The sequence below is a fragment of the Oryctolagus cuniculus genome, chromosome 8, assembly GCF_964237555.1.
Source record: "Oryctolagus cuniculus chromosome 8, mOryCun1.1, whole genome shotgun sequence".
Classification (NCBI taxonomy): domain Eukaryota; kingdom Metazoa; phylum Chordata; class Mammalia; order Lagomorpha; family Leporidae; genus Oryctolagus; species Oryctolagus cuniculus.
Window position 1 is genome coordinate 89803819 of NC_091439.1, and position 21606 is coordinate 89825424.

General features: G+C 45.8%; 1 protein-coding gene across 11 annotated transcripts in view; it reads right to left on the reverse strand.

The window, feature by feature from the left end:
• Positions 1–58: 58 nt before the first annotated feature.
• Positions 59–21606, reverse strand: part of ART3 (ADP-ribosyltransferase 3 (inactive)) — a 116897-nt gene continuing 95349 nt past the window's right edge. For 6 of the 11 annotated variants that reach the window (XM_008267721.4, XM_051819673.2, XM_051819674.2 and 3 more), the window contains exons 3-11: positions 18913–19618; positions 10552–10584; positions 9598–9630; positions 9433–9462; positions 5452–5484; positions 4884–4916; positions 3757–3789; positions 2485–2517; positions 59–449 (exon numbers count right to left, since the gene is read on the reverse strand). In XM_008267721.4, coding sequence (XP_008265943.2) covers positions 316–449; positions 2485–2517; positions 3757–3789; positions 4884–4916; positions 5452–5484; positions 9433–9462; positions 9598–9630; positions 10552–10584; positions 18913–19618 — 1068 coding nt within the window. In that variant the 3' untranslated portion in view covers positions 59–315. The remainder of the gene's footprint in view (positions 450–2484; positions 2518–3756; positions 3790–4883; positions 4917–5451; positions 5485–9432; positions 9463–9597; positions 9631–10551; positions 10585–18912; positions 19619–21606) is intronic. The other 5 variants (XM_051819675.2, XM_070047992.1, XM_070047990.1 and 2 more) reach the window with 1 other exon arrangement.

The window sequence follows — 21606 nt, forward strand, 5'->3', positions numbered from 1 at the left end:
TAATTCAAGAATTCATATCAACTACTAACAGTATTAGACATGTCTGACAAGTCTGAAATTATATCTAAAGTCTTTTATTGAATTGAGTCAGATACACAGTTTATAGGAAAATTAATATAGGAAATAAGCAAAAAGTTAATTCTATGACATCTGGGTCAGCTTTCTAAATTGGCAAAATGCTTATTAACAAATAACAATTCTAACTTTATCAAAATGACTTTGGCCAATGAGTAAAAAATATACTATTTCTTTTGATACCCTGTGGGATCCCTATAGCACATTTCAAGTACAGAACAAGAAAGATAATGTATCAAATTACAGAGGGCCGAAGAGTTTTACAGCAAAAGCACTGACGAAAATGATGAATGTCCCAAGTGGTGGGAGGAGCATTTTGCCAGAGGATGCAGAAGGATAGGTTTTGGGACCTGGAACAGGAACCGGACCTGGTGCTGTTAATGAGAACACACATAGTCATATTTGACATCACATATCACCCACTTACACCATATATCCTGAATGTGCAAACAACACTGAGAATGGGTTAGGAACTTAGGGAAATACTGCTCCCCAGGACCAATTTTCACAGAAGGAGTTCATTACAGATTTCCTACAGATACCATTAGGATATGGTGCTGGAGGTTTTATCTAGGATTTCCTGGCTTTCCTAAGACAGTAATTTTTTGCTATGCAAATTGTCTAGAATTTTAGCATCTTTTTTCTTTATCTGTCCATGCTTCTAAGTTATGGTTTAACTCTGTCTCCTGTTTTTTGTTTGGATTTATTTATTTGAAAGGCAGAGAGAGATCTAACTGCTGGTTCACACTCCAAATGGCCACAACAGTCAGGGCTTGGCTAGGCTGAAGCGAGGAGCCTGGAACTCCATCTGGGTCGCCCACGTGGGTGGCAGGGACCTAAGTACTTGCGCTATCACCCACTGCTTTCCCAGGTGCATTAGCAGGAAGCTGGATTGGAAGTGGAATAGCCAGGATTCGAACCAACAGTCCAATATGGGATGACCAGCATTGCCAGCAGTGGCTTAACTCACTGTGCCACAATGCTGGCCCATTTCTTGTGTTTCAGCTCAGACTATTTCATGTAGGTATTCAAATAGTTACCAAGTACAATTGATTGTAGCCGTACTGTTGAATACTAAGCCCTGTAAGCGAGTATCAAATAGGTAAATGCCTTTCCCGCTCATCTAAGCCAGTGGAAAGGAGCAGGGGAGCCCATCCATAGGAAGATGTTTTAGGCTGCCCTAACATCAGAGAAGGGATTTACAGTTACGTTTCTGTTTAAACAGACGTCAGAAGGTTGACTGGAAGACTCCAAACAGGATTAAGCTCAGAGTTCACAAATAAAACCAAGAGACAGCCAGTTTTATAAAAAGGCTTCATATCACTAGATTAGCCATGGTTATAAACGTGCAGTTTGGGGACTGGCATTGCGGTCTAACCGGTAAAGCCACCACCTGCGATACCAGCATCCCATATGGGTGCCGGTTCATATCCTAGCTGCTCTACTTTGAATCTGCCTCCCTGCTAATGGCCTGAGAATGGCATGGAAGGTGGCCCAAGTGCTTGGGCTGCTGCCAGCCATGTGGGAGAGCCAGATGAAGCTCCTGGCTGTTGTGGCCATCTGGGGAGTGAACCACCTGATGGAAGACCTCTTTATGTCTCTAACTCTGACAAATAAATAAATGGATACACAGATAGATAGATAGGTAGATAAACCTTTTTTAAAAATAAGCATGTAGTTAGGTGTATTCATCTGAGAAAATGGACGAGCAGGTCACCCAGGCATTAGTGTATTACTACTGAACAGTGGGTCTCGGGAGGGCACTGCTGCCCCGAAAGGCAATGTGACACTGCTGAGGATTTTTTTTGATTGTTGCAACAGTGGGCTAGAGGTAGAAGACTACTTAGCCTGAAACGCTCAGGACAGTCTTGCACAATGAAAAACCAACCTTCCCACACAACTTTCAAATGTACTGCTAGACATGCTTGTAGGTTAGAAACATTTATAATGCTCAAACCCAGACCTTGAAGCAGTTTTACATACACAGGCACATAGTTTTGTATGGTTATAATAGATATAAAGCAGTTTTTAATCAAGCGTCTGCTGTCTTCCATCACTTTCGTTATCTTATACTTACTCCAGAAACAGCTTCCATTTTCTTAAATCCAAATTTATTTGCAAATATAAGCATCATCTACTTTGTTAAGCTTTTTAGTGTAGTCAAAGCATTTACAGCTTGAAATGTACATAATTTTGTTATGAGTCTGAGTCTGGACACTATTGGTTTTTTTTAACGGGTGCAGGTACATGTTATTAATTAATGTTATTTCAGTACAGGGCCTAGACACAGCCTAAAATGACTGTTTAAGAAACAGAGCTGCCCCACCACACACAAACAGAAGCCCTGGGCCGGGCCACCATCTATGTTACAGAAACACATTCGTCAACTGAAGGAATGAGATTTCTTACTAGGATTGTGGATATTTCCAAGACTTCTTTCTTCTAAAATATAAAGAGATTGTAATTAATCACACTACATCTGTCCATGGGGAAGAGAAAGGTCTGACTGAAAATCAGGCCAATGCAGTCAGCCCTGGAGGGGTCTGACGGGCAGGGAGATGGGTTCGAGGTGTGTGCGGTGGGGAGGAGTATACTTTTACTTACCTGCACTCGGGTTTTTTCTTTACCATGAGTATGTGTTTCTATTAAAGTATGAGTTACAATTTTTCTACAAAAAAGTACTTTATCCCCATGTTGAACTGATTCCCCTGTCCTTTACCACCTACCATTTATTCCGTGCCTCCTATGTGCCAGGGCTCCGTGCACACTGCCATCTCTACTTAAGCTACAAGTAGGTAGTGAGGTTCCACGTAGTTCACAGATGTGCTCTGAAACATCTGTGGAGCGTTTAGGAGTAGGACCAAGATCAAAGAGGTGGTCAGTGGTGGCGACGTGGTTTCAAAGCCTTCGCTCCTCACTGCCATGCTTGGCCACTTGCAAGTGTGCACCTCGCACTGGAATACTACAGAAGCACAGTCTCACAGCTTTAAGGCCAAATGCCAACTCCAGGAACCCAGGACAGAGGTATAGAACTACAACTGGCTGCAAGGCCAAGTGCCGTGTGACACAGTGAACACAACAGGAGAAATTGGAGTCCTGGTTCTCTCCTTCCCGCCTCACAGCTTCCTTCCCTTTCCAGCGTTCCGTGTGCACACCTCTGAAGGGATAGTGACAGTACTCGGCTTAGTGGATAGCAAGAGATCCTCTGTAAAAAACACCTGCACTAGACATGGCATTCCAGGAGGGGGCACCACCGTACTGCACAGGCCAACAGAAGCCTGCTGCCTGCTGGGGGGCTCAGTGCAGTAGCACCACAGACCGGTCCCAACGGGGGGGGGGGGGGGCTGTGCAGTCCTCATTCATGCTTCAAGGACGCTCGCCCTGTGTCTACAGTTCCCTCACGGAAGCCAGTTCACCCTGGGAAGCCTCCTGCCTCATTCTGGAATAGACAGGCACAGCTGGAAGCCAACAGCTCCAGTTCCAGGTCAAGGGCTTTTTTCTGCTTGGCTGAAAAAGCCAAGTAGCTGGCTGCTCACACTGGAAGGAGTTCCCGACATGTCCCCTTGGCCTGCACGCTGGGATGGCAGAAACTTGCCCAGACCCTTACGACCCAGTCAACTGAGTGCTTCTGGTGAAGACTTGGGACCCTGCGGAGCCTCCACTCCAGTGAGGAATCATTACCTGGTTTTTCATCCGGTTGCACCACTTTTATTCCTAAGTAAGAAAGAGATCGTTCAGAGAGTAATAAATAAAGACTGCTGTCATTTGCTACAATGTTACTAGTAAGTCATTCCTTTCGCCAGGCACTTGATCCCATGAGGTCTCTAACTGGGCAGAAGGCGTCCTCACTTTACAGATGTGGAAGCAGAGGCGCAGAGAAGTAAAGCAGCTGCACAGCACAGCACCCAGAGGTGTGCTCTGCCCGCACAGCTCGTGCCCGTCCCCCAGCTCTGCTTGAGGGCCCACCTTTCCCACAGCCTCGGCGTGATGAGCCAAGAGCCCAGCCAGACCGCTATGCACACTGCTCCAGCGAACTGAAATGCTGCAGACACACCGCGTGCCAGGAGCACCGCTAGAGGTCCCTTCACAGAGCTGGCCAGATCGGTCCAACGGCTGCAATCCGAGTCACTGCCAGAGTTGCCAGACCCCTTCCCCGAGCTGCCTGTGCTGTCCGTTGTGCACGGGCTGTTTCTGCACACGGCATGCGTGCAGTGTCCACAGCCATGTTAGAGAACTCAGCACTCTACATGGATACAACTGAACAGGTGCCAAAAATCGGACTTCAACAGGTCCACGAGACTGTGAGTGGTAAAACCTGCCAAAAATACCTTCACGGCACTAAGGAACTCAGGAAAAAGGATTTTAGGGGGCTTGCTCCCCGAGATTTGGTGGTTTTATACTCCCTTACAGGTACCTCTGGGGAATAACGATGAGGCGTGTTGGCCACACCTGAGTGACAGTGCTGAGGCCAGACAAGTGTCATTACCATCCATAGCTGTCTGGTAACATAGCCTGTCCCCTTTTCTCCCTTAATTCTCTATCTCGGGAGAAGATTTAAGTGTGCTATCCCTTCTTCCTCCTTTGTAAGCGTTAAGTCCTGAGGGACGTGCCTTTAGAGGCGGTCTAATCTGCCACGATAAACGCACTGGAGAAGCAGGCGAGGAACCACGGAGTTGAGGGACAGAGGCCTGGTCCGTCCCCAAGTGATCTTGTACAAAGTACTCAGCGCCCCTGTACGGCTAGTAGTGACCGCCATGGCTAGGCCCCCAGACTGGCCCCTTCCCCCTGGCAGGCCTGTACTTGCTTACCAGGAAGTAGAAAAGGGTCCGGAATTTGCACTCCTAAACGAGAAAGAAGTCTTCAGTAACTTGCAGTTGTTCCAGTAAGTGCAACTTTCACACTGCGCTCTAGTGAGCGCAACAGACGAAAGCGCGCAGGGCCGCAGGCGCTGCAGTCCTGGCTGCTTATTTAAGAGCTCTGGCTAGTGAACCCCCACCCTGCAGGCCCTCAGCACGCGCAGAGGAGGCTGCCGTGGCACCTCGCCCGAAGGTGGTGCTCTGCTCCCTGGAGACCCCGGACGGGGAGAGGTTAAACAGCTAACGTCTTATGCCTGCAGCTGATGTCTCTCTGGGGTCTCTAGCTGCAGCCTTGCCCTCAGCCACGCCCCCTGCAGAGCAAACTTGCCCACCCCGGAGCCAGTGCTGCAGGAGCACCCGAATGCTGCAGAGGACTTTCCGCACGGTCCTCCCCGGCTGACGGGCAGGCAGCGGTAGGGGCAGTGCTCACGAGCAACAGCCTCGTGACAATGTTTTCTTTACGCCTAGGGATGCCTCACCTCGTACTTGGGCTCAGAGAGTAAACAGAAAGCTGTCTTACCACGTGCTTGGGTGGGCTCCTGGGTTTCTGCATCTAAAGGCAAAAATGAAAACTGGTTAGTGTTCACCAGTTATTTGCTCGGGTTGATCCCCACCACAATGCTGAGGTTCCATCCCTCAAAGCAGCAGGGTCAGGGCATCCCTCTGAGACGCTCAGGTCAAGGTGGCTCCGCCTTTACGAATGGATGAACGCTGGAGCCTTCACGGGACTAGGAGTCGGGTCCAAGCAGCCAGCCCCCTCGGTCCCCTCCTCTGCTGCACGCTCTGCCTGGCACTCTCACGTGTGCTCCTGCCATGTGCTGGGACCCGCCACGCTGTGACAGCCAGAAGGCCTTCGCCAGAGACCAAGTGGGAGACCGGGATGAAGCTCCTGGCTCCTGCTCTGGCCAGGTGGCCGCTGCAGCCATATGGGGAGTGAGCCAGCGGGTGGAAGAATTTCTGCCTCTCTCTCTCTAATTCTTGCAAACAAATAAATCTTAAAAAACAAACAAAAAACAGGAAAACGAGAAAATAGTAAAAACAAAAGTATCTTTCAGGAGCAGGACGGAGTCTGAACTGCCTAGCCTAGACCTCCCAGCACATCGTTTGTAAATGGAACAGTAAGGAGTTTATCTCTGCCTGGTTTGGCTCTGTTGTCATTAACTTTGGTTCTGGGTGGGCCACTTGCCCTCTGAATGCAAGTCCTCATTTTTATAAAAGAAACACCTTGTACGTTTGGTAGTGAGTACAGGAATGACAAGGTGCTTGCTACTCAGTACACGCAGTTCCTCTGCTACACTTAACCCATCCCTCATACTTCCTGTGCTGGGTAGTGTCCTAAGTCCTAGGAGTCCTCATGTTTCCCAGCCTTGGAGGCAGTCTCAACAAAGAAGGAAAGGCAAAACAGCCCTGGCTTTTTATTTAAGGCTGAGAATGAATACTATTGAAAATGCAATCAGCTTGAATATTAACTTGGCTTTATAGTTGGCTTTTTATAGTGGAAAACCCCAAGAGCTTTGAGAATGACAGAGGATAGAATGAAAAGGGGAAGGAGGAGAGGATTTAAGCCCACAGAGCATAGATTTTGGTGAGAACAATGGTTAGTGACCCAGGATCTCTAAAGATTATTTATTTCAGGGCCAGCGCTGTGGCGTAGCGGGTTAAGTCACCGCCAGCAGTGCCGGAATCCCATATGGGTGCCACTTTGAGTCCTGGCTGCTCCACCTCCAGTCCAGCTCTCTGCTATGGCCTGGGAAAGCAGTGGAAGATGGCCCAAACCCTTAGGCCCCTGCATCCGCGTGGGAGACCCAGAAGAAGCTCCTGGCTCCTGGCTTCAGATTGGCACAGCTCTGGCTGTTGCAGCCAACTGGGGAGTGAACCAGTGGATGGAAGACCTCTCTCTCTTCCTCTCCTTCTCTCTCTGTGTAACCCTTTCAAATAAATAAATAAATCTTTAAAAATTATTTATTTGAAAGGCAGTTGCAGAGAGAGGGAGAGACAAAGAGAATGAGAGTGAGTGAGCACGAGTGAGCACCTCCACCTGCTGGTTCATTCCTCAAATGGTCACAGTGCCCCTGCGACTGGTCCAGGAGAAGCCAGGAGCCTGGAACTCCATCTGTGTCTCCCATGTGGGTGCAGGGGCCCAAGCATGTGGGCCATCTGCTGCTGCTTTCCCTCACCATGAGCAGCGAGCTTGAACAAAAGTGGAGCAGCCAGGACTTGAACTGGTGCTAATATGGGATGCCAGCACTGCAGGCAATGGCTTAGTCCTCTGTGCCACAACAGCAGTCCTTAGGCACACAGACTTGTTGGATGTTGTTTTAAATTCTATACAAAGACTAACTAAAGTTGTCATGATAAATTTTTTTTTTAGAAATAACACTTCATGATTGTATAATACATTACAATTTAGAAAAATAAATTACTAAGAAAAGTTGTATAAAATCTCATCTCAGAGATACTCGTTAACATTTTTGGCATGTTTTAATGTTTGTTATGTATACATACATGTGTATATATTTTTAAATAAAGTTAGTATGCCATATATGCTATTTTATATCCTGTTATTTATACTGCATTAAATAATTTCTTATATTTTTAAATTCTCAAAAAGATTTTTAAGTTGTTGCTGGTTATGTAATATACACAGAATTTATTTAGTAATACCCAACTATTGGGCACTAAGGTTGTTTCTAAATTTCTGCTACATAACACTGTGATAAATAATTCTCTACACAAATATTTATATTTAAATTTTTAAAATTTATTTGAAAGGCAAAGTTGCAGAGAGACAGACAGATCTTCCATCTGCTGGTTCACTCCCTAAATGGCTCCAACAGCTGGGGCTGGGCCCGGCAGAAGCCAGGAGCTTCTTCCAAGTCTCCCACATGGATTCAGGGACCTGCTGCTTTCCCAGGTGCATTAGCTGGGAGCTGGATCAGAAGTGGAGGAGCCAGGACTTGAACCTGCACTCACATGGGATGCCGGCATTGCAGACCGTGGCTTCACCTGTTACGTCACAATGCCGGCTCCAATGTTTATTTCTAATTTCCCTGGGTCAGGTATCTAAGTGTTATAACTGGGTCAAAAGGTCTAAACATTTTTAAGGCTAGTAACACATACTACCTGAACTGTCCTCCAAAGGTTAAGCTGCCCACCTGCGATGTCAACATCCCGTGTTAAAGCACCAGTTCAAGTTCTGACTGCTCTGTTTCTGATCCAGCTCCCTGGTAACGTGCCAGGGAAGACAGCCCAAGTACTTGGTCCCTGCACCCATGTGGAGACCAAGGTGGAGTTCTAGGCTCCTGGCTTCAGCATGGCCAAGCCCCGGCTATTGCTGCCATTTGCAGAATGAACCAGTGGATGGAAGATCTCTCTGTGTATATCTCTGTCTCTTTGTCTTTCAAATAAAATAATTTTGAAGAATTATTTATTTGAAAGTCAGAGTTATAGAGATAAACAGAGAGACAGAGAGATCTTCCATTCACTGGTTCACTCCACTGATGGTCACAATAGCTGGTGCTGGGCCAGGCCAAAGCCTGGACCTAGAAGCTTCTTTCAGGTGGGTGGCAGGGGCTCCAACACTTGGGCCATCTTCTGCTGCTTTTCCCAGGCTATTAATAGGGAGCTGGATCAGAAGTGGGCCAGCCAGGACAAAGAATCACCACCTGTATGGGATGCTGGCGTCATAGGTGGTGGCTCTACCCGCTAAGCTACAATGCTGGCCCCAATCAGCTAATTTTTCAAAAATAAAATGGGCCGGTATTGTGACATGGCAGGAAAGAGTGCTACTGGCATTCCATACGGGTGCTGGTTCATGTCCCTGCTGCTCCACTTCCAACCCAGCTCCCTGCTAATGGCCTGGGAAAAGCAGCAGAAGATGGCCCAAGCATTTGGGCCCTTACTATCCATGTAAGAGACCAGGATGAAACTCCCAGCTCCTGACTTTGGCCTGGCTCAGCCCTGGCCATTGAGGCCATCCGGGGAGTGAACCAGTGGACGGAAGATCTCTGTCTCTGTTTCTCTCTCTTAACTCTTTCAAATAATAAATAAATAAATCATTTCTAAAAATAAGAAATAACACCAAACCACAGGGATAAGATATACTTTGAGATGTAGTAATAATCAAAGGGATATGGTAATAGCATCCATTACACAGACTGCTGGAGGCAAAATAAATACACAGAACCATCAATTTTAACTTAGGAAAAAATAAAGATGTTATACCCTGCCCAACACCATAGGGTCACAAGAGTCTGGAATAATCAGATCTTCCTCTGTTTGCCGCTGTGACCTCAAGATTATTACAAGATACAGCTGCTGTGTCATTTTTATGGAGACTTTTTCTGCAACCCAAGAGGGTCTTCGACATACCAAACTAGCATGTTAAGCTGGCCTCTGCTGTCTTCCCACATTTTCTTACCATGCCACATCTACCACTCCCACCCATAAAAGGAGCTGTCCGGCAAAATGTAAGTTCCCACAGTTCCTGGAAATGTCTTACCAGGGTCTTCAAACTTCTGGTTTTCATCACCTAAGTTACAGAAAGAAAATTAGCAGTTTTAACTTTGCAACAAAAGAACTGCGACTTACTGAAGCTACAGCAAAAACAGAAAGCACTATTAAATATCCACATAAGGATGTTTTTAAAAAATGAGTGCATACTCACCAGAGATGTAGACATAGGTGGGCTGCAAATATTCTGAAATATAAACATGTTTCCATTACATATTACCATGCTCACATGCGAATATCAGGTTCACACTTTTATTTATTTATTTATTTTAAGAATATATATTTGAGCTGATTTACATTTAAGAGCATATAAACAGGGTTATTATAAAATTCCAATTCAAAGACAAAAGGATATGGATTAATTATAATTACATGGGAAAGATTCATAGGAAAGCTGGCCAAAAAGTTAGCCAGAAATGAACCTTTAGTTTTCAAACTTCTTAAAAAGGAAATCTTTAAAAGGATCTACCCAGACTGTGCACCAGTCCAGGGTATTTTCCAGCAACTTTGATTTAAATGTATTAGGCCTATTTTGATAATGCTGTTCCTGAATGCTCTCAGAATTTCTGGTCTACCTTCCCATGGTCCTTTAAGAAGGATTATTTTTGGGAAATCCTCCTCCTGACCCGACCCATGGAAGCTGAAACAGACAGTATTACCATTCCACCCGCCTATCCTCCCCCTTGAGCCACACTCATTCCATTCCTGCATTGTCTCCCCAGCGTTTCCTATGACACTGAAACATAAGACTAGGAGTCTAGCTGTTGGCACAGGAGCCATGGGAAATGACTGAAGACCTAAGGGGCCTTTAGGGGTCCCTTAAGCCCCCAGTAAGGACAGGCTAGGATGAGACTAGTATGTTCCCAGCATACCCAGGGCAGTGGGTGTCTGGGAGAACAGCCACGATCAAGGTCAGGTGGGGGAGCAAGCAGCAGCGTTCCCGGGCTCCCCACCTGAAAAGGAAAGTGCACTGGCACAACCTTCCGCTCTGCGAAAATGACAGCTGATGGTATGACGGTGCCATGGTGGGTGGCTCAGACCTGCACCTGTGAGGAACAGCACCAGTAAAATTCTCACTACAGAGGTAATACTTTAAAAAGCTTCTTACCTGGGTTCTCCACACAATTTTCAGTTTTTAGTCCTGAAACACAAAGATAAACCTTTATTAGTTTGATAGAATCTCCCCAAGTAAAGGTTGAGGTTGGTTTGCACTTACTGGTAACCTGAACTGTCAGCTTCTAGGCTGTTGGACCCAGAATTCAGTGGATTCAAACTGCAGCACAATTTTATATTTTTATATTCATAGCACAACCAGCAAACAGCTGTCTGATCTTTGACAAAATATTTAACTTCGTTGGAATTCAATTTCCTTATCTGTATCTTCTTTAGAAGACTGCCTCACATGACCGTCAAAGGCCCATTTCCAGGGCCAACCTCTGTTGTTCTGTCCTGTGATTAGTCTGCAACAGCCAGGGGAAGACTGAGCCACTAAATCCTTTCCTCAGATACTCAAGTGTGCTCACCAGCAAACGTCCCTTCTACCATGGCAATTCCTATCACTTGGAGAAAAAGAGTCTCCATCAGATCGCTAAGGTCCTTTACTAAACAAGGAAACCCGCAATTCTGGAAGCGCAGGAACACACAGCTCCAGGGTAGTCTTCGACGGTGGCAGTCACCACTGCTGCCGCGAGTCCCAACACCTGCCAGGACGGGGACGCTGCCAGTGGCCCAAGAGCAAGGCGAAAGGTCAGTGAGCGGCCATCTGGGTTTGCAGGGCATCTGTAGGGAGTGCCCAGGGAAGGCCTACAGGCCTCCGGGTCTCCTCTTCACCTCTGGCTAACTCACATGAAGTTCAGCTACCGGAACCATGCTGTCAAGACTGCATTTCTCCTCCCTGGATTTAATTTTCTATTAAAATTTTTAAGAGCAGGAAAGTAAACTGCTTTGAGTTTCTAAAGTAGTAGGAGTGTAAAAACAGGCAAGAAGTTAACACAAAAATAAAAGAGGGGAGGCGCAATATATAAGGAATAAAAAAGGGAACACAACCACAGATTCAGCGGATATAAAAAGATATGAGAATACTCTGACCAGCATTATGCCAACAAATTTGAAACAAAGACATTCCTAGAAAAAATATAACCTGCCAAATATAAGCCAAGAGTAAGCAGAAAACTCAAATAGTGTTAGTATCATTAGATGGTTTAGATTTGTGCCATAAAGAAAATGTCAAGATAATTTGGTTTTATAAGAAAAGTACCAGAAAGGGAATGGCACAGAGAACTCCAGATTCTACAAAGGATTTCCCTCCAGTGTTCAGCAGAGAACTAATGTCAGGTAGCACGACAGGCATTAGCCCACGTATGTGAAAGAGACTGAAGAACAAAAATGGGATTTGTGCTACTGAGTGAGGGAAGAAGTGCAGACGCCTGCCTTGGAAGCAGACCAGCACTTGCACATCAAAAGTCTTGATCTGTTCAACAACCTCATTAGGTGAGTCTCAGCCCTCACAGGGCAGGGGTCGGGGTGGGGGGCAGTTTAGGGGACTCTTCCTCACCCTGTGCAAGGGGCGTTACTGGGCCCAGAAAGCCCTCAGCCCTGCAACACCCCAGAAGAGGGTGGGGGAAACAGTAGGTCCACATGCAGAGCGGGCTCTCGGCCCTTCACCCAGACGCTCTCCTCATCTGTCAGAAGTGTTCTTTCCCTTAAACTTGGCTAGCCTGCTCACTGTTACTATCTCACATCTGAAATTCTTTTTGCACGAAGAACCTCTGATACAGCTGTCTCAGGTGACACTAAACAGCTTATAGGTGTGAGAGAACTACTCAAAGAACCCACAAGAGTATCCACCAGCCAGACTAAAAAACTATAAAATCTATAGACATTTGGGTAGAATATTCAGAAGGGTATGACTGCACCATGAGCTGCAGATTAAATAGGCTCTAGTTAAGCCTAAAAAACCTGAAAAGCAAGCCAAACGACATTCAAGAACCTTAAAAATGTGCAGGGGCCAGTACTGTGGCACAGCAGGTTAAGCTGCACTGCCTGTAATGCCTGCATCCCACATGTGCACTGGTTTGAGTACTGGCTGCTTCACTTTTTTTCCTTTTTAAAGATTTTTTCATTTATTTATTTGAAAGGCAGAGTTACACGGAGAGACACGGAGAGGCAGAGAGAGAGGTGGGGGGGGGGGTCTTCTATCTACTGGTTCACTCCACAATTGGCCATAACGGCTGGAGCTGAGCTGATCTGAAGCCAGGCGCCAGGAACTTCTTCTGGGTCTCCCATGTGGGTGCAGGGGCCCAAGGACTTGGGCCATCTACTGCTTTCCCAGGCCATAGCAGAGAGCTGGATTAGAGGAGCAGCCGCCGGCACTCAAATCAGCGCCCATATGGGATGCCGGCACTGCAGGCAGAGGCTTTACCTGCTATGCCACAGCGCCAACCCCTGCTTCACTTTAATCCAGCTCCCTACTAATGTGCCTAGTGAAGACTAGAAGATGGCCTGAGGACCTGGGACTCTGCAACCATGTGGGAGTGAACCAGCAGATCGAAGAGCTCTTTCTCTGCTTCTCCCTCTTTCTCAGTCATTATGCCTTTCAAATAAAATAAATTCTAAACAAACCACTGAGGAATAAATTTAAATAAGAAAATGAAAGAACAATTAGAGGGTTCCAGGAATCTCAAAGCTATGGTTTTCCACCAGGTATACAGAACTCATCCATAGTCCTCCCAATCCAAGTGTCTTCCAATGGGGTCATTTTTTAGTGATTAGGAATATAGCCTGCTCATACAACTAACACCCAACTTTTATCAAGTTTTCCAGGAAAATAGCATAGAAAACTGTTAATCAGCAGCATTTTCTTGAGGAAAGAGAAAGGATTCTATTATTCCTTTCTCATGGTTTACTCTCAGAATCTCAGACTCCTATCTAAATTAGTATCTATGGCCAACAGAGGCTGGTGCTTTCCAGTGCGACACAGATATTTTCTCCACATCCTAAGAAGTTGAACCATTTTTAGCTAATAGTTTTTGTAATGTTCACAATATATTGTTATCTTGAAAAATCATAGGCAAGTTTATATAAATAACAGTATTTTAGCATTCTATGTACTAAATTTAGTACAGTAAAATTTATTTTATCTCTTTAGAACTACTGCTATTTTTCACCTAGAAAAGTAATATTAAGTCACAAGATTCTGGTTCTATCTTCCTGGCTTGGGCTTTAACGTCCCCTGGTCACTGCTTTTCACAGTGTTTCAAATGACTTGTCTTTGCTCCCTCAAGGGAGGTTTTTGATCCTGCATTCCCACTAGTCATGTCCAGACAACAGCAGGTGACCCCAGTCTAGCGACTCAATGCAGCCTGGGGCTAAAGCCACGCTCAAGTGCAGGGCAGAGTTCTGTCAGGGCTGTTCAGCAGCAGCACCAGACAGGTATCATTTCTGCCAGTTATGCTGCAATTGGGTTTCTGGCTGTGATGTGCAGATACAGACCAGAGCAGGGAGAGGGACACCCTGGTTTGTAGTACTGCCAATTTTCATGGTACAGTCCCCCTCACCTGGAGTGTTGCTATCCACGGTTTCAGTTACCAGCAGTCAACTGCAGTCCAAAAATACTAACACTTGTCTTGGCTCCCAGGAAGAAGGGACCACGCTCGCATGATTTTTATTACAGGATATTGTAGTCGTTCTATTTTATTCTGCTAACCTCTTACTCTGCCTAATTTATAAATTAAACTTTATCATAGGTATGTATATACAGAAAAAACTTGTATAAATAGTATTTGGAACTAGTCCCAGTTTCCTGGGGCATTTGGCACATATCCATGTGGATGTGAGGAGATGACTGTATAACTGAAACACAGGCAGTCTCAAGCCACTGTGGTGTGGGAGACTGGGAAGACAACACGCATGCCCACAGGGAGCTCCATGAACTAGTCTAAGCTGGCTGCACATGGCTTGGCTTTTGATCAGGCCAGTGGATGGCTGGTGAGCAAAATGAGTACCTTTCCTTTCAACACAACTTTGTCTTCCTCTGCCCCCTCAAGAATAGTCAGTCTCACTCAGGCAACTCACTGCAGACTCAGGTGAGTCCAAAGAGGTGCCCAAAGTGCAAGATTTAAGGAGCACTCGTAAGATCACGCAACTGCAAGTGCTCAGTGAGGACGTCCTGCAGTTCGCACTGCAGACAGTTCAATGGCCACAGGCTACCTTCATCCAACAACAGCAAGTGGACCAGCCCCTCGCTGAGGCATCCACATCACCACTTCCTTTCCCAGGCCTTTTTTTTTTTTTTAAGATTTTGTTTATTTATTTGAGAGGTGGAGTTGGGGGGGGGGAGGGAGAAAGGGCTTCCATCTGCTGGTTCACCCCCTAAATGACCACAATGGCTGGAGCTGAGCTGATCTGAAGCCAGGAGCCAGGAGCCTCTTCCATGTCTCCCATGATGGTGCAGGCCATCTTGCACTGCTTTCCCAGGCCATTAGCAGAGAGCTGGATAGGAAAAGGAGCAGCTGCTGGATCTTGAACTGGTGCCCATATAGGATGCTGGTGCCACAGGCGGAGGCTTAGCCCACTACGCCACGGAGCTGGCCCTCTCTTATCCAGGCTTTTTAATCTCATAGTTCCTTGGCTAGATTGAGTCACAGTCTCAAAGTCTATTCCACTTCTGAGGGCTCTTCCTGTGCTCACACTGCTGGACACAGCAGCAATTTTTGGTTAAGACAGTCAATCAGTTGCAAGAGCCAATGCCAACCTCTCCCCAGCTCAGTTTCACAGAACAATGGAAGCAGGGAATACAGCACACTGTTTGGCAGTAGCATGGTATCAGCCACATTCCCCCAGTGGAAGTACTCAGAGCAGCCCAGGACTGTTCTTCAGCTCCCCAAATGACGCTCAGGTACAAGGAAACAAGATCACACAGGCTGTGCAGAGCTCCCCTGCTTCAGTCTCCTGCCACGTATGTTCTCTTGAACCTACAAAGGACTGGTACATAAATCCTGTTCTTCCAGGACTCAAGAAGGAGAACACCCAGGTATGACACAGCACATTCAGGAAGGCTTAAAGCAGTGCCCCTCCTCTCCGTCCACCACGCCCCCCCCCCCCCCGACCCCAGCACCAAGTATTTATAGTTCATTCACAATCCTCCCAGCTCAGGTGCACTTTACCACGCACGGTCTACGCTTACTACAGGCAGTGTCGCACTGTTACAGAGCTGGCATCCACTTTCAGCAGATCACATGAAAGTGCAAGACGATCAAGAGCAGGCTGTCTTCACAGGAGCAAGGGTATTACTGACCTGCACCTATCCCGAGGCCCAACTTTCCCATAAAATTTCAGAATGTGGGAACAGAAAAGTACCCTAAAACCTTCCAGACCAAAACAAAACAAAGTCTCACTGAAAATCTCAGTAATTAGAATGGCTTCACACTTTACAGCAGCAGCTCCCGAAACTAAAAGTAACTAGAAAAACAGCTTCAAAATTGCAGGGAAAAATAACTATTAAAACAGAAACACATATCGACAGAAATTATTACTTCAATTTAAAAGTAGATCTTTCATGGGGCCAGTGCTGTGGTGCAGCAGGTTAACACCCTGGCCTGAAGCACTAGCATCCCATACGGGTGCTCCTCTTCCAAGCCAGCTCTCTGCTATGGCCTGGGAAAGCAGAAGATGGTCCAAGGCCTTGGGCCCCTGCACCCATGTGGGAGACCTGGAAGAAGCTCCCGGCTTCAGATCGGCACAGCTCTGGCCATTGCAGCCAACTGGGGAGTGAACCATGGGATGGAAGACCTCTCTCTCTCTCTGCCTCTCCTCTCTCTGTGTAACTCTTTCAAATAAATAAATAAATCTTTAAAAAAAAAAAAAAGTAGATCTTTCAGTCCTGCAAAGTCTTAGAAAACTGGCCTCAATGTATCGTCTGTCAGAAAACTCCTGAAGAACCCCCAACTGCACTCTGCCAAACAAAGGAGTAATTCAAGAAAGAGTTGCAAATCCAAGAAACAGTGGATGGCTCCCGGGGGAGAAGCAAACTCTCAGAATGGCACTGAGATTTCGGGACATATGGCAGTGCTAATGGGCCTATCCTAGAGGAAGATGGGGGAAAGCAGGAGGGAAGGCAGGTGAGAAAGTAATATGGCCCAAAATATGATTTCTTTTTTTTTTTTTTTTGGACAGGCAGAGTGGACAGTGAGAGAGAGAGAGACAGAGAGAAAGGTCTTCCTTTGCCGTTGGTTCACCCTCCAATGGCCGCCGCGGCCGGCGCGCTGCGGCCGGCGCACCGCGCTGATCCGATGGCAGGAGCCAGGAGCCAGGTGCTTTTCCTGGTCTCCCATGGGGTGCAGGGCCCAAGCACCTGGGCCATCCTCCACTGCACTCCCTGGCCACAGCAGAGAGCTGGCCTGGAAGAGGGGCAACCGGGACAGTAATCCGGCGCCCCGACCGGGACTAGAACCTGGTGTGCTGGCGCCGCTAGGCGGAGGATTAGCCTAGTGAGCCGCGGCGCCGGCCCAAAGTATGATTTCTATCAACGGATGTGGAGGTGAATTATTGATGGGATATAAAAAAAACTAATGAAACCAACAAAAAGCATACAGTAATCCTGGGTAAGAGAGACCTTAAGCCTAGGCAAACAACTGTCTCCACAATGATATATCTTCACTATACCAGAGAAGCACAAGAGGGAAGGAAGTATACATGCTGGGATATCAGGTACTTTTGGTTTACTGATCTGTCACTTCTTTTTTTCTAACTTGAAAGGCAGAGACACATGCACAGAGCACTCCATTGGCTAGTTAACTTCCCAACTGCCCATAATAGCAGGGCCTCGGCCAGGCTGAAACTAGGAGCCTGGAACTCAATCCTGGTCTCCCATATGGGTGGCAGGAACCCAACTACTTGAGCCACCATTTTCTGCCTCCCAGGGTCTACATAAGCAGAAAGCTGGGATTCAGAGTCGAGCCAGGACTCAATCCCAAGCATTCCAATATGGAATGTGGGTGTCCAGACTGCTAGGCTAAATGTTGGCCCCAACAATCATTTCTAATTCCCTTCTCCCCTGTATCTCTCACTACAGAGACAGTTCCTGTCTAAGCTTCTCTTACAGCCATGGGTGACCAAGAAACTCTTCTAGTCAATGACACGCAATCAGAAGTCTGTTAAGGATTTCAGAGAAAGCCTTTACCATCCTTCTGAAAACTAGGAAGTTTTGGCTGTTATCTCCTTTCTCTGTTTGTCTTGGTCATGGATTGATGCTAACAGCTGTTAACAGTCACACTGCACACTTGAATCAACAAACCAGGCTACAGAGAAACACTACTAAAAGATGATCAACAAGATGCCATTTTCATAGGGGAAAGGGTGTAGACAGGAGAAACATGCTAAGGATGGTGGGATGGAAAGAAAGAATTAGAGTTACTTAAGGAACTACTGTACCAATTCTACACAGCCTATCATGAGACTCACTACATGAAAATTAGATCAGGTTTTCTGTTACTTACAGCTAAAAGCAATAGAGAAGTCTTAATTAAAAATATTCATTCTCTATAGTGGGTGGTCAACAGGTGATGTCTATGAATCAAGAAATAACATGCTGAGCATGCTATGTACCCAGAAAAATAAAGTGCCTGAAAACCCTAAGTTAAAAATGGATGCCACTGAGGGGTGGCACCTGCGGCTAGGTAGGGCAGGGGATTGCTATTTTCCACCATAAACTTACAGCAGGGTTTCTCAGCATCGGCACTGCTGACATTTTGGGCAACACAATTCTTTGCTGCAGGGGGCTGTCCCACGTATTCCTTGGCAGCATTCCTGGCATCCATCCATTAGATGCCAGCACCAATCCCCCGCTGCCCCCTGCTGTGGCAACCAAAAATAAATGTGAGCAATGCCCAATGACCCTGTGGGGCAAAACTGCTTCTGGTTCAAAACCAATGCATTCTAATATTTTATTTTTAACACTTAATAATGCTGCAAATGTAGTATTTTGATAAAATTAAATAGTATGAAAAGGGTTTGACTGGAAACCACCAATGTCATCTGTCCTTTTAAACCCCACTCATTCTTCCTACCTCACCTATCCCTGGACTTAAGAATCCCACTCTTGGGGCCAGCACTGTAGTGTAGCGGGTTTAGCTGCGGCCTGAAGTGCCGGCATCCCATATGGGCACCGGTTTGAGTCCCAGCTGCTCCACTTGTGATCCCACTGTCTTCTATGGCCTGGGAAAGCAGTAGAAGATGGCCCAAGTCCTTGGGCCCCTGCACCTGCATGGGAGACCTGGAAGAAGCTCTTGGCTCCTGGTTTTAGATCGGCACAGCTCTAGCGGATGCAGCCATCTGGGGAGTGAACCAGTGGATGGAAAACTCTCTCTCTGTGTATAACTCTGACTTTCGAATAAATAAATAAATCTTAAAAAAAAAAAAAGACCCCACTCCTTTCCTCCCAAATCAGCACAGTCAGAACAGAAGCACTTACCACCTAGAAATGCACACTCATAATGGCTGCAGGTCTTGTTTGTGCTTTGAAGGATGAGGTTACTGCTATTCTCGCCCTGTGACACTTGAAAAATCTCATTCATAGGTATTAAAACAGTTTTCTCACTTTTTTGATCAACAAGCTTTTCAACATCAACTCCAAAGCATGTGTTGATGGTCAACACACTGTGGTCAGTGGCAGCCTGCGGTTTGGTTGAATATGCCAAAGTGATACGGCCAAGCCTGGCTTGGTTTAGCCCTCCAAATGTAAACGAAGTGTCCCGGCTGGAATACACCACGTGTTTGTAACTCTGCTCACAAGGTCTTCTCAGCAACTGCAGGGCTCTCGTCAGGTAAAAATGAAAAGCTTTGAACTGGAAGCTATAGATATAGTCTTTTCGGGACTGGCCAGCCATATCCACAGCTTTGCTGAACTGATGGTAAAAGGGAGTTTGCTCTTGAGCTTCAGAAAGATACGCCATCAGGGCTATTCCATGGTTATCCCTGAAATTCACAGGAAGAAGGACCCGAGTCTTCCGGGCTTCCCACTTGACTTTTGCATTTTCCCACACACTTTCTAGGAGCTGCTGGTTAGCCTTTTCCTCCTTGAGCAGCTGGGGAACGTATTTGATTTCCATCTTGTCAGTACACTTCTGGTATTCATCGTCGAATGCATCATCTGCCATGTCTAGCACTTGAGCCTTCACCTTCAAAGGAAAAGGAAATTAATATTGCTGAAATAGGATCTTTTGTGTGTAACACTTTCTCTCACATTATTACACCTTCCCTCTCACTCCCTGACAAGAAACCCTCCTTACTTAGAACCAACTTGGATTATGTTTTTGATGCAGGAAATATATTACATTGCTATAGATAATTTTTCAGTTGTGACATATCTGGATGAAAGAGTAAATAAATACTGGTGGATGAGAACTGTTCCTGTAGCTCATTTATCTGAACACTGTAGGGTACAGAACAATAATAAGCATGAAAATGAAGATCCAGGTGGCCGTCCTGGCCTTAAACAGTATTCTAGTTGCCTATCTTCAAACCCTCAACTGTAGGGAAAATCTGAAATATCATGTGTAAAAGACAGCACCATGATAAATACATAATGGCAAATATGGGCTCGGATTGGCGCAGCTCCGGCCATTGTGGCCATTTGGGGAGTGAACTAACGGAAGACCTTTCTCTCTGTCTCTGTCTGTAACTCTGTCAAATAAATAAATAAAATCTTTGAAAAAAAAAAGTACAATTCTGTCTTCATAACAATTTTTATGAAAGGATGAGCAAATAATTATTAATACTATTTTACAAACGAAGGTAAACGGCCAGCAGTATCAGAAACTGTCTTGATTGCTAGCCACAGAATATTCTGCTGGGGATGTTAATGAGACCCCTGCACTCCTGGATTTGTAGGTCAGTCTCTCAGCGTGGGAATTTGAGCTTCAAGAGATCAAGTCACCGCCATCTCACAGCCAAGAAATGCTCTTTTCTCTACAGCACAGAATGTACCAGAGTGTAGCTTGGACACTAATGCCTGATTTATCTTCAAGACTTTCACACAGTGTAAGACACCGGACCCTGAAATCACCTCCCTCATTCTCACACTTATCAGACTTGATCCACTATGTTCCTGCTTCTCTAGGCCTCTAATCAGTTTCCACATGTCTAATTTTAGACACCAAGCCTTTCTGGCCAGACACCCCAGCTGATTGTGTGTTCTGTACAGTGCGTGCCTTGAGCAATGACAAAGTTCACAAATGCCACCACCATTCAGGGACAACTGAATGGATATTAAGAAACAGGTACAAAAGGCTATATGAATTAGCTGACCTTATTTTCTTTCTCTGATTTATTCACTGAAACAAAAGCTCATACTGATGAAATTCAATTATGAGAAACTTATTGCAAAAACAGTGGAAATGACTTCAGTGTTCAAGGAGAGAAATTGGTCACATAAATTATTGAACATTCAAACAAATACATCAAAATTAAGTTGCGAAGGTTATTTAAAATGCAAATTAAAATGAGGAAACACTAATTCACACCTATCAGGTGGGCTATCATAACACAAAAACAAAAGCAAAAATGGAAAATAACACAAGGGTGTGGAGAAACTGGAACCCTAGGACACTACTGGACTGTTAATATGGTATAGCTACTGTAGAGAGTGGTTTGGAAATATTTCAAAAAGTTAAACATAGGGGCTGGCATTGTGGCATAGCAGGTAAAGCCATACCCTGAAGCACTGGGATCCCATGGGGATGCTGGATTGTGTCCCTGATGCACCACTTCAGATCCAGTTCCCCGCTAATGCCCTGGGAAAACCAGCGGAAGATGGCCCAAGTGTTTGGGCCCTTGCCACCCACACAGGACACCTTGACGAAGCTCTTGGCTCCTGGCTTCAGCCTACTATAGCGCTAGCCATTGTGTGGCCATCTATGGAGTGAATTAGTGTACGGAAGATTTCTCTTTCAAAATAATAAAATTTTTAAGAGTAAAATAAAAATAAGAATCCTTAAAGATTCAACTGCAAATAAATTAATAAAGGTTCTGGAAAAAGAAAAATACCGAGTGTCAGAAAGTAGTCATATATAGTAAAAACCATGTAACAAAATAATGCATCATTATCTTATTTGGAGAACACATGGCATTTTCTGAATATTTAATGACATCAAGAGACATGTGGCAT